Source organism: Sinohyriopsis cumingii, unplaced genomic scaffold (genome assembly GCF_028554795.1).
Source record: "Sinohyriopsis cumingii isolate HCF-2022 unplaced genomic scaffold, ASM2855479v2 utg001170l, whole genome shotgun sequence".
NCBI lineage: Eukaryota > Metazoa > Mollusca > Bivalvia > Unionida > Unionidae > Sinohyriopsis > Sinohyriopsis cumingii.
The window spans coordinates 258496-271722 of NW_028315967.1; the positions used below are offsets into that span (position 1 = coordinate 258496).

Genomic DNA, 13227 nt, shown 5'->3' on the forward strand with positions numbered 1-13227 from the left:
ATTCACAAATTAATAGCAGTTTTCAACTGTTTGATTTATCAAAATTTCTTTCTTTCCTAACTTTTTAAAGTATGCACCCCACATAATTAGAACAGCAAAGTACTGGAAGTGCTAAATATGATCTTTTGGTTGAGAATTTTTTTAAAGCATGGATGCCAGCAAATCATTCAGTTCTCCAAACACACACACACACACACACACACACATATATATATATATATATATATATATATATATATATATATATATATATATATATATATATATATATATATATATATATATATTACTGGATGAAATTCCAATAAAGGTGATCATCATCAGTAAATCAAAGTTTCTTGCCAAATGCCCTAATAAATTATTTACTTCATTTTTCAATACACAATAAAAAACATGCACAATTTAAATAAAATCAGCATTTTAATAAAAGTTCAGAATCGTCGCTAGATTTTTGCCTAATATGAATATTTAGCTAATGCCCCAAAATATTCTTTCTCCCCAAAGTCAAACTTTAATTTTCCTTTTATAACTTTTAATATTTTATATATTATCTCAGTCAATGGCATCACATGGAGGATTTTGTCTTCTTGTACTGTTTATGTAAATAAGTTAAAGAATTTTTAATAGGTTAAATTATTTATCTCTCAAACTACAAAAAAACAAAGAAAAAACCCCACAATTATAATCATTCCAGAGTAATATTTTACCATAATATGTGTCTGCAGAGTAATGACTTACTGCCCTTTGGAGACAAGTGGACGAACTCTGAAAGCAACTAAAATAACAGCCTGTGACAATCTAACCATGGACTATCTGCCTGTTACAGAGAGCTCATCATGTGGTATTACACTCAGCCATCCATTATCTGGTATTGCAAGCAGCCATCCATCATGTGGTATTGCACTCAGCCATCCATCATGTGGTATTGCACTCAGCCATCCATCATGTGGTACTGCACTTAGCAATCCATCATCTAGTATAGCACTCAGCCACCCATCATCTGGTATTGCACTCAGCAATCCATCATCTGGTATTGCACTCAGCCATCCATCATGTGGTATTGCACTCAGCAATCCATCATCTGGTATTGCACCCAGTAATCCATCATATGGTAATGCACTCAGTAATCCATCATATGGTATTAAACTCAGCAATCCATCATCTGGTATTGCACTCAGTAATCCATCATCTGGTATTACACTCAGCAATCCATCATCCGGTATTGCACTCAGTAATCCATCATCTGGTATTACACTCAGCAATCCATCATAATGGTATTGCACTCAGCAATCCATCATCTGGTATTACACTCAGCAATCCATCATAATGGTATTGCACTCAGCAATCCATCATATGGTAATGCACTCAGCAATCCATCATCTGGTATAGCACTCATCCAGCACTGGACTGCTGAATGGCAACTAAGATAAGGTTTATTATGTATAATTTACCCTGCAAAGTGGGTATTAAATCTTTTTACATTTAACATGAATTAATGAATTAAAAGACCCATCGTTTGCCAATTCATACTGATTTTTTGTTACAGTAATCAAACTCATCATAGAGTAGAGCCATTTAAACCTAGCTAGTTGTGCAACCAGCTTCGAATGTTGATACATGTTGACCAAAGCCAAACATTTTTGTTGCCCTATGCTACCAGGCAATGGATTTATCTCTCCTTGCCTCTGAAATTATGTGTTGAAGAACAGATTGCCATACATGCTAAAATCCATGCAAGAAACTGATGACTAAATCCAATGAAATTTCAGAAACATTTCCATCTTATATTTCAGTTACTTCTACATTACATAGTTTTGGAACTAGTCAATAAACTGAAAATTTAAAGTACTCATCATAAAATACTTTAAACTCTTTGTTTTGTTCTACAGCAAATGAACAATTAATTCAAACAATCCAGTGAGGTTATCAATGAAGTTGAGAAAACAAAATGAACTTATTGAACCCCTGGAGAGATCCACTGCCCACTTGTTGAGTAAAGAGAAAAGTTACTTCTGTTATACTTCTGATTTCTCTGGATCATACAAAACCTCCATCATGGAAGGGGAAGATGAAAGATGAGGTGGCTGAATCAGAAAATTTCAAAACCCCTCTGTAATAATTTGGATCACCAATTTGCTCTGTGGAGACAAAATTGATCCAAGCCTACTGAAAATGAAAAAGTCTGGCACTACAGGCAGGATGGTGTCATGTCACGTCACTGGCATTTGGGAAAGGTGAAACCTTGCTTCTTATCCCCTTTATTACACTGCCTCTGAAAATGAGGCTCCTGCGATTGACTAAAGTTAGACCAGTAAAAACTACACATGATGAGTGCACTTAGGACTTCTCTCCTTTTGCCTATGATGAGTCAAACCTACTGCTGTTGACTGGACTCAGGACTTCGCACCTTTTGCCTATGATGAGTCAAACATACTGATATTGAGTGGACTTAGGACTTCACACCTTTTGCCCATGATGAGTCAAACCTATTGCTGTTGAGTGGACTTAGGACTTCTCTCCTTTTGCCTATGATGAGTCAAACCTACTGCTGTTGAGTGGACTTAGGACTTCTCTCCTTTTGCCTATGATGAGTCAAACCTATTGCTGTTGAGTGGACTTAGGACTTCTCCCCTTTTGCCTATGATGAGTTAAACCTACTGCTGTTGAGTGGACTTAGGACTTCGCACCTTTTACCTATGATAATTTCTCTGTTGTGACTGAGACTGATGTGGACAAAAGACAGAAGGTGATCTGGAAGCTGGAAAGACACTTCTTCATTGCTGCAACCAATCAGCAGTGAGCATAAAACCAATGAGGGAAGACAAGCAGAGAAAGATGTATTATGTCACCAAATCTCAGCTGCAAAAAGTCAGCATGGCGCTGATCACGGAATGATGCACAGTCCTGTTGATCACCATGGCAATGCAAGCAGTAGATTCTACCAATTACTCAATGCCCAATTTCTGCATGGTAAAATTGCTAATGATAACAGATCAAAACACAGATGACATTTACAGCAGTTATAGAAGTCAAAGGAAAACATGGCAACTAACCATCTTTTACACTTTCTGTATAGAGGGTGTGTGTGTGTGTTTTTGAGTTTTAACATAGCTTTAAAAAAATATTCAATCATATCATTATGATGTCTGCAATGTGGCAGTGTATAGTGATGTATAGCACTGGGGCATCATGCCGCAGACACGTAGCATGATGTCCCACTCAGTCAAATTATGAAACCAGGCTGACCAGTCCTAACACTAACCTCTTAATGCTGAGCGCCAAGTGAGGCAGCTGCTAGTACCATTTTTTTAAAGTCTTTGGTATGACTTGGCTAGGGTTTGAACCCATGAGCTGCCAAATCCATGGTGGATGCTCTAACCACTAGGCCACCAGAGTGGTAAGGTGTACTCAGTACAAATAGGAGAAAAATGACCTGTAAAATGGCTCTCTAAAAACAACCCTTTGAATTTCTAGGTCTCATGTTTTGTACAATAGTAAGAAATTTTTTAAAATCTTGAATGACTGCATATGTTTTCAGACAGATGGTGTTCATTCTATTTTCCACAAAGCCATAACCTTACAGCCTACCTCAAAGATGAATGACAGCATCCAATACTGAATGACAGCATTTAATACTGAATAGCAGCATTTAACACTGAATGACAGCATTTAATACTGAATGACAGCATTGAATGACAGCATTTAATACTGAATGACAGCATTTAATACTGAACGACAGCATTTAATGCTGAATGACAGCATCTAAAAGTGAATGACAGCAATTACTACTGAACAACAGCATTTAATACTGAATGACAGCATTTAAGACTGAATGACAGCATTGAATGACAGCATTTAATACTGAATGACAGCAGTGAATGACAGCATTTAATACTGAATAACAGTATTTACTACTGAATGACAGCATTGAATGACAGCACTGAATACTGAATGACAGCATTTAGTACTGAATAACATCATTTACTACTGAATGACAGCATTTAAATCTGAATGACAGCATTTAATACTGAATAACAGCATTTACTACTGAATGACAGCATTTAATACTGAAAGACAGCATTTAATACTGAATGACAGTATTTAAAACTAAATAACAGCATTTACTACTGAATGACAGCATTTAATACTGAATGACAGCATTTATTAATGAATGACAGCATTTAATACTGAATGACAGCATTTACTACTGACAGCATTTAATACTGAATGATGGCACTGAATGACAGCATTTAATACTGAATAACAGCATTTAATACTGAATGACAGCATTTAATACTGAAAGACAGCATTTAGTACTGAATAACAGCATTTACTACTGAATGACAGCATTTACTACTGAATAACAGCATTTAATACTGAATGACAGCATTTAATACTGAAAGACAGCATTTAGTACTGAATAACAGCATTTACTACTGAATGACAGCATTTACTACTGATGACAGCATTTAATACTGAATGACAGCATTTAGTACTGAATAACAGCATTTAGCACTGAATAACAGCATTTACTACTGACAGCATTTAATACTGAATGATGGCACTGAATGACAGCATTTAGTACTGAATAACAGCATTTAATACTGAATGACAGCATTTAATACTGAATGACAGCATTTAGTACTGAATAACAGCATTTACTACTGAATGACAGCATTTAATACTGAATGACAGCATTTACTACTGAATGACAGCATTTACTATTGAGTGACAGAATCTAGTACTGAATGACAGCAATCCAGAAATGAGTGACAACATCTAGTACTGAATGAAAGCCTGCTATTTATGATATAGTCAACACTAATGACTATTTATGTCTGGTCTTATCTGAAATAAACTTGCCTTTAAATTTTGACTTTAATAAATGTGCGAGATAAATTTGTCTTTAAACTTGGATTCCAATACAGGTGTGAGATAAACTTGCCTTTAAACTTTGATTCCAATACAGGTGCTGGTTTGGTAGCCAGGAATATTTTCTTGGCATGCTTGGTAAATAACCCAGGGCCCTTCTCTCCAGGCATAACTAGCTGGCGCAGAAATCGTGCTCGATCTCGGATGTCATAGTTCTGGTCATATTTGGCCAGGTTGAACACATACTGGACTAGTAATTTGGTTTGCTTACTGTTTGTGATGCACAGTTTGGCTGCCAGATTCAAAATTTGCAGTTTTACAATCTCCTCCTAGAGAAAAAGCAATAAAAAGAATTAAAGTTACTATGATAAATTAGAATAATTAAATTTATAAAATGGAGTATTCCGGTTAGAAAGGACATTTATGAATCAAAATTAATGTTTCTATTAATCTCCTAATTGTCCACCTGTAAATATCCAAGCCTTTTCTCCAACTTAGTTGAAATGTACACTCAGATCTGCCTAAGATTTCACTGTTATTAAGTTTAACTTTCATGATGAACCTGTTAAGCAATCAACTGTCGTAAGCAGCCAATTATCTCACTTCATGTATTAGGTGGCTGGTTAAGACAGGTTTGTCTTCACGCGAATAACAAACAATTTACTGCAAAATATTATACCACTATGTTAGCTCATTCAGGATTTCCATTTTCCCCACAACCACCAATAGGATGAATAAAAATTCTATGAAAGATTATGTACATTTAAAAATTATCTCCAATTATTTCCCAGAATTCTAAATCTGTCCTGTGTGAGCCATCAATTTTGGAGGAGATATTTAATAATATTCTTCTAACCTCTGAAATAAATCCTTTGGCCATCTTGCGAAGAACATCAGGTGCTATTTTTGGAACTCTATCGCTGTACTCCCCTATCAACCACAGAATGCTGGCCCTTGCCATGGGAACAGTGATGGTGTCCACCATCCTTGCCATGTGTATTATGATATCCTTGTGTCCTGAGGACTGCAAAATATAATATAAAGAAACTTGTCCCTGAATTTTCTTTTGTTGGATTTCTTCTTAGTTACTTTGGAACTGTCCATATTATCATGGTGGTTGGATAACATTTCTTATTTTAGGCAAGGTGTGATTTTTTAAAATATTTTGAATGGTATTAAAAAAAGAATTGTTTATTCTGCTCTCCCACCTACAAAGAAAACAAGCTGCCAATGTTTCCTTTATTTTATATTTCTGTATAGGCTTTGTTATTTTTTTCCCTCAGATAATGTGACATTTTCTTACAACATTGACAGAATAAGTCCCATGGATCTAGTTTTGGGCCCCACTCCTGGGGTCCCTAAAACAGAGTCAAGGTAAAACATACAAACATTGCGGTTAGATTTTTAATTTTCTAGCCAAACTTGATATAGTGATAACACAAGAACATATTATAAGTAACAGTTTAAGGGTTATCTCCCCTGGATCAAAGGTGGTATTGGGGTAACAATAAAAAAAGGTTTTGGGGATGTGATGCTTCATTGGATATGTGAATTCAATTTGCATTTACAATGAACTGGAGTGTATCTGTTCATGTACTAAGTATGTTTTACAAATTAAATCAACACTAACACAGGGTCATAAAAAGTTTTCTCCTTTGAATTTGTAACATAGCAAAGAAAACAGAATGTAAGTGTTTGTTTTGGTGAGTACCTGAGTTTGGAGCAATTTCTTTATGACAACAACACTCTCAGCAACAACACTCTCTGAAAAAGAAATTAAACTTTATATTAAAACATACCAATCTATTATTATTATTATTATTATTATTATTCATCTTATTACTGTTATTAGACATTTAAGATAGCAATGCACAGTCTTTATTGGTTTTTTTTTTGTTATTGCACTTCATAGAGTCAGTAGCTATGCAAATTGCCAAGAGTAGCACCTAGGTGAAATTGCCACTTCATGCAGATTGCCAAGAGTATAACAGAGGTGAAGATGTCACTTCATGCAGATTGCCAAGAGTAACACACAGGTGATGAGGCCACTTCATGCAGATTGCCAAGAGTATAATAGAGGTGAAGATGCCACTTCATGCAGATTGCCAAGAGTATAATAGAGGTGAAGATGCCACTTCATGTAGATTGCCAAGAGTATAATAAAGGTGAAGATGCCACTTCATACAGATTGCCACGAGTAACACACAGGTGATGAAGCCACTTCATGCAGATTGCCAAGAGTAAAACAGAGGTAAAGAGGTCACTTCATGCTGACTGCCAAATGTAACATATATATGATGAGACCACTTCACAACGATTGGCAAGGGCAACGGATAGGTGATGCGGCCACTTCATGCATATTGCCAAGAACAGCACATACATGATGAGGACACTTCAATTCAACACCCATAAAGTCAACAACAGACATGCCATTTACAGTTTTCACCTGTGTAGTATCATTGTGAACACACTAATGTTTCTTCATCACATGTTTTTACCACTGCTATACAAGTCAAACATTTGTGACAGAAATATCTACAGCTATAAGAACAATTACTAAATTTGGTAAAATGACCACTAAAAGCATTACACTAAATATATTCAGGTGGTTCTCTATGAATCATACAATCTTACTTCATAAACAGGAGACCCAAGTAGGTCTGAGCCTACTCACTTGGTTGACATCAGCCCAAAAGTAACATGTAAGAGCTATGGGTTAGCACATTTCTTTTTCTCAAATTTGGTACAAATCTGTTGAATGGTTTCTGTAGAAATGGTCCTTTCAAGGCCTGCATTTATTCCTTGTCATGGAGGCCAAATGAGTATACAGATCTGCACCATTGGTACAAAATCTGAAAAGCCTCTTTTAATTGGGGTGAGAGTTAGTGAGTGGGAGGGGAAGTCACCATATTTTATGACAGATCAGCAATATTTTTATAACATGAAAAGGCCTTGATTGAATGATACTCTCTGTCAATAAAGGTCTTGATTGCATGATATTCTCTGTCAATAAAGGCCTTGATTGCATGATACTCTCTGTCAATAAAGGCCTTGATTGCATGATACTCTCTGTCAATAAAGGCCTTGATTGCATGATACTCTCTGTCAATTATGGCCATATTTTAAAATGGATTTTGAGTTGTACTATGGGTTGGGTGGGGTGAGGTACTCTTTGCAACTTTTGGAAACAGCAGCTGTATATAATGGCAGATCATCATTATTTGTCAAATTTAAAAGATCTTGGTGCCTTGATAGTTTATGTCAAAGTCACGTAACTTCAAATTTAAGCAGTCGTTTACAGGTTTTCCTCTTTCTAGTATTTTCAGTCATATTTGATTTGTAATGAACATTATTTTTATTAACTTGAAAAGCCTTTATACTTCTGTGCTGTCTATCACTTTTGGTCAAATTCTGTTCTGTGTCTTACAGAAAGCATTTTCATTGCTTATCCATTTGACATTTGGAGATATATTTGATGGCAGGTTGGCAACAACTGTATAAAAGTGTCCCCTGAAGGGACTAATGTATTCTGGCCAGAAAGAACAGCCGAAAACTCATGAAAAGAAAATTTCTATAATTCATATGCAGAGTACTGAAACATTCTCAGATATGTTTCAACATTAACAAGACTTCTGAACAAACTCTGTCACCCTGTCCCTGTTATCTGTGTGAATACAGCTAGTCACCCTGTTATCTGTGTGAATACAGCTATGTCCATAGTCAAAACTGAATATGTCTGGTTGGCACCATTTTCATCTTGGACAAACAAGATATCACAAGAAGTCTTCTGTGAAATCACATGTTGATATGACTTCCATTTTGGAGGAGTACTGATAACAAGGATTTAAAGATGGCTGCCATCATGGACATTTTAATATCAGATTCATAAAATTTCCAATTAAGACCAACTACACATCACAAGCAGGCTTCTGGTACAAGACCAATCTTTATATGGCCTGTCACCTATGAGAAGGAGCAAAACAATTATGACTCCACATACAGGATATTTATCAAAAACATGTTTTGTAAGATGGCCACTGTAGCAGCCATATTGGACATAGTAACATTTTTATTTAGGACTAATTAAGCATCACAAAAACGTTTTTTGTGTGTGAAGAAGCCATGTTAAATATGACCATCCAATTTGGAGGAGTAGTGACGACAAGATTTTTAAGTTGGCCACCATACTGGACATCCTACTGGCACCATTTTATGACCAACCAGACATCATAAGCAACCTTCTGGTGAAAACTTCATGTCAATATGACTTTCCAATTTGGAGTAGCAGCCGATTTTTTCAAGATGGCTGTTGTAGTGGACATACTGGACATCAAATACGAACAATTCTGATTTAGGTGGTTTCAACGTTTTTTGGGAGGCAATGTGAATGATGGTGTCAGTTTACAGTGAAAGCTTAACACCAGCGCCACATGTCGGCAACAAGAGGAGTTAATTGGCAAGAGTTATTGCTCTTTGTCTATACAACACAGGCATAAACCAATTTTTCCTGGTAAAATGTTCCTTTAAGAATACTTACCCAATCCTAATAAATTAAGGGAACTACTACTACCTTGCAAATCCAGCCCTCTCTGATACTACTTTTAGCTTAAGGGACTATGTCTTGTAGGCGGTCTTGAGTGGATGTGTCCAGACTAGACAAAGGTTTCATGAGGAATGTATAGTTACCCATGGAAAGCAGTCCGTTCCTGGCAATGGCAGAGGATGCTGTCATGGGAAAGACTGACCTGCCTGGTCAGAACTGTGTGCAAGTCAGGTCTGCTGATAGGGCATGTATTCGCTAATTCTACCTGACATCGTTAATGCTGTGAGGAAGCAGGTCTTGCATGAAAGGTGTGCCCCAGATGCCCTTGAGAGTGGTTCAAAAAGTGTCTTGTTCAGCCAGACTGATACCAAAGATAGGTTCTGCTTTAGGCACAGAGCTAACATTTTAGCATGTATACTCAAAGAAAGGTGAGAAGATCAAATAAGGCCTTGTTTTGTCCGATATCCTCTCTTCTGCAGTAACCTTTTATCATACTCAGTTCAAACTTAGCTATTTGGTGTATATGTGCCTGGACAGGTAAGATGTGTTCATTTGTGCACCACTGGATGGAAAAGTGCCATTTGCCTTTGTAAGCTTTCAAAGTGGAGGGCCTTCTTGCTAGAGTGATTCTCTCCACGACTGGTTGTAAGAACAGTTTATTTCTGATGGCTTGTTTAATGTTTAACATGATCCAGACATGCAGGTTCATTAGCTCTGAGTAGGAATGAGACAACTGCTGTTGTGGTTGTTTGAGTAGATGAGGGAAAATTCAAATTTTCCAAGGAGTTTCCATTGCAAGATTTATCTGACCGTTGATCAACAATTTCTCCCATCTGATTGGTGCAATGAGGATAAGGCAACTTTCCGTATCATCCACCACTGGGTTCCTGAAAGAATGGTTGTAGGTGGGCTCCCCAGCCTTCTCTACTTGCATCAGTACAGATGTAATCTCTGGCTGTTGTACTTACAGAGGCATACCTGTTGTGCAGATGGTATCTTGATTGTGTGCAGATAGTAAGAAATTGGTCCAGTGGGCAACCTTCTGACCTCCACTGGGACCGATGAATCATTTTCAATGGGCGTATAAAAAGGTGACCAAGGACAATGAGGTCCACTGCTGTATTAAGCAAGCCTAGCAGGTGAAGGAAGTCCTGTGTGGATAGAATTTTCCTCAAAAGTAAAGAAGCCAACATGGTTCAGATTTTCAATGCCCAATCCTGAGAGGGACAATCCTGCATGTATACTGAACTTCATTCCTTGGTGAACAAATTGTTGAGATGGAAGCAGGTCAGATTTTTCCTTGTTGACAAAAAGCCCAGGTTAATAAGCAGTGTAAAAAGGGTTATCATGTTGCATTTCAATATAACTTGATGTTTCTGCACGATGACATCCAGGTAACTTGATGATGACATGGTCCAGATGTGCCATTATTTGATTCATCAGATGAAGGAAGACCCAGGGGTTGATGAGTCCAATAGAAGTGCCCTGAATTTGGTATATGATGTAGGCAAATTGCTGACTGTCCTGAAAGCCATGTGAATAGGGACAAAAAGGTTATGTGTCTTTCAAATCCACACTGATGGCAAAGTCTTCCTTTTGGATGGTAATTAAAATGCACCATGCTATTTCCACTGAGAACCAAGGATCAAGAATGAATGGATTGAGTGCGCTTAGGTCAATGAATGGAGGCAGAGTGCCATTTTCCTTTGAGACTATGAAATGTCTGGGATAAAACGCGAGAAAAACGTTGGTACAAACAATTGGACCCTCTTGGTGGTTTATCCTCTTTGGCTTGTGAGAACTATGACTTTTGCTGGGTGGACCTTCGATAGGATGGTTTTGAGAGGTTTGTGTCCTATGTGTGGTCCTTGGGTCTTTTTGTTGATTTACTATCCCTGAATTGATGCTGTGTTTGTGAGGGGAAGGAAACTGGTCTCCTTGGTGGCTGGTTTGCAGGCTTCTTTAATTTGCCCATTAAACAGAAGGTTAGAGAATAAAGGCTGTGCTCTTAGCTTGGCCTAATAGTGGTCCCTCAGGAAAGTGCAGAGGGAGAGTACTGAGTTATGTTCCACCAATTGTAAATTGTAGCTGCAAGTTATGGCATAGGCCAAAGTGTGTTGACCAGCTCTGTTCAGTGCTCTGGCCATTCCTGAGACCGACTCTAATGCATGCCCTGAGGTATTCAGAGTGGGAGAAGATAAGCTAGCTTCTGCCTGTTGGAAGATAGTCATGGAACACCGAAGCCACGGCAACAATAATGCACACTAACTGCTACGTATCATCAAAGGCCATCAGATCCATGTGTATGGAGTGTGGCTTTGTCATCCTCGGTGGTATCACGGTCAACTGCTGGGGTTCCAAATGAAATATTGGTGTATTGCCAAGATAGAACTGCCAATGAACTGATGATAAAAAGCAAGTCAGAATGACCATAACTCTCCCAGATAAGGAAGCAACTGAAGTTTGACTCTTCCATTTTGTCATAATCCAAACAGATGCTGGAGTTCCGGTCCAGATAGTTGAAAGAGTGGGAGGAGGGCAGGACTCGGGGGTCAAAGGCAGAAATGTCCTCAATGGAGGTTTGGAAAGCTGAATCTTCCTGTGACATCAGATTGTCAAGATAATCTAGACTTGAGACAAGCAACATCTTCTTGGTTGCATGAGGTGAGACTAATGTCTCCTGTATTGTTGTTGTGGGGTTTAACGCCATTTTTCAGCACACAATAGGCTATACATGGCGGCCAGTATTAATGGTGGAGGAAGAACCCGGGAAAACCATGGGAAGAACCACAGACCCACGAGAAGCTACTGGCAAGCTTTCTCACATACCCACACTGGCCGAATCCTAGACGCGAACCCACGCAGACAGAGGTGAGATGGCAGTGATCCATAACGGAAAGCACTTTAGACCACTCGGCCACCCCTCCTGTATTGTATGATACTTAGCTGGCGAGGAGTGACAAGGTCTGCAGCTCACTAAACTTATAGAATGCCCTGAATTACAAACTGTGACTCTGAGATAGTTGCTGAATAAAAAGTCTCTTCTCGTTGGTAGAATGTAGATTGCAAAGCAGCTAAACTGCAAACGTTTTATGTAATGGAAGCCAGGCTAGTAGTGATTGAGCCCAAAATGTTGTGTTGGCCCTTTTTGATCCGAGTCACAATGGAAATAGATCATTCAAGCAGGGATCACCAGATTTGGACAGGTTACAGGATGTTTGATCCATGTAACCAGTGTCCGTATGTCTGCTGAGTAAAGAGGGAACTTGGCTGTTTGTTCAGCTCTGTCCCTTGCTGTTCTGCAATAAGAATCAAGTCAAACCTTGAGGAGGCAAGGTAGAGGGAGTTACCAATAATGTTGAGTTCAGTGGTGGTAACTTGGTTGCCAGAGCTGTTTCAGAGTGTGTCAATATCCTTTGGCATTATGATTAGGTAACATATTTAAAGACGAATTTTTGTCTATGGGCGGGCTTGATTCAGGATGTAGCAGGGCTTATATTTCTAACGTTAATGTGATCAGGGAATGTATTTGAAGGAGAAACAGATTATTTGCTAAAATAATGTGATAAATGTAATAGTCAGTAGAGATGATTTCATGGCATATGTGACATAAAGTCATATTTTTACCAGTATTGGTACATACCATCCCTATTGGACATCAGTCGAACCAGTCCATTTAGACACGTGTCCGTGATCTCAGCGATGCTACTAGCACATCGGCCGATGGCTTGAATTGTGGCTGCAGCGAACTCTTTGTCTGAGCTGGTCACATATGTCTAAAGGTAAATAAGCATTTATATCAAATTTTACTA

General features: G+C 38.0%; 1 protein-coding gene across 1 annotated transcript in view; it reads right to left on the bottom strand.

The window, feature by feature from the left end:
* The window catches only part of LOC149772807 (AP-3 complex subunit beta-2-like), a 77394-nt gene that overhangs the window by 33139 nt on the left and 31028 nt on the right, over positions 1 to 13227 (bottom strand). Inside the window, exons 13-16 of the mRNA XM_089947265.1 lie at positions 13059 to 13191; positions 6584 to 6636; positions 5729 to 5896; positions 4946 to 5201 (exon numbers count right to left, since the gene is read on the bottom strand). Coding sequence (XP_089803391.1) covers positions 4946 to 5201; positions 5729 to 5896; positions 6584 to 6636; positions 13059 to 13191 — 610 coding nt within the window. The remainder of the gene's footprint in view (positions 1 to 4945; positions 5202 to 5728; positions 5897 to 6583; positions 6637 to 13058; positions 13192 to 13227) is intronic.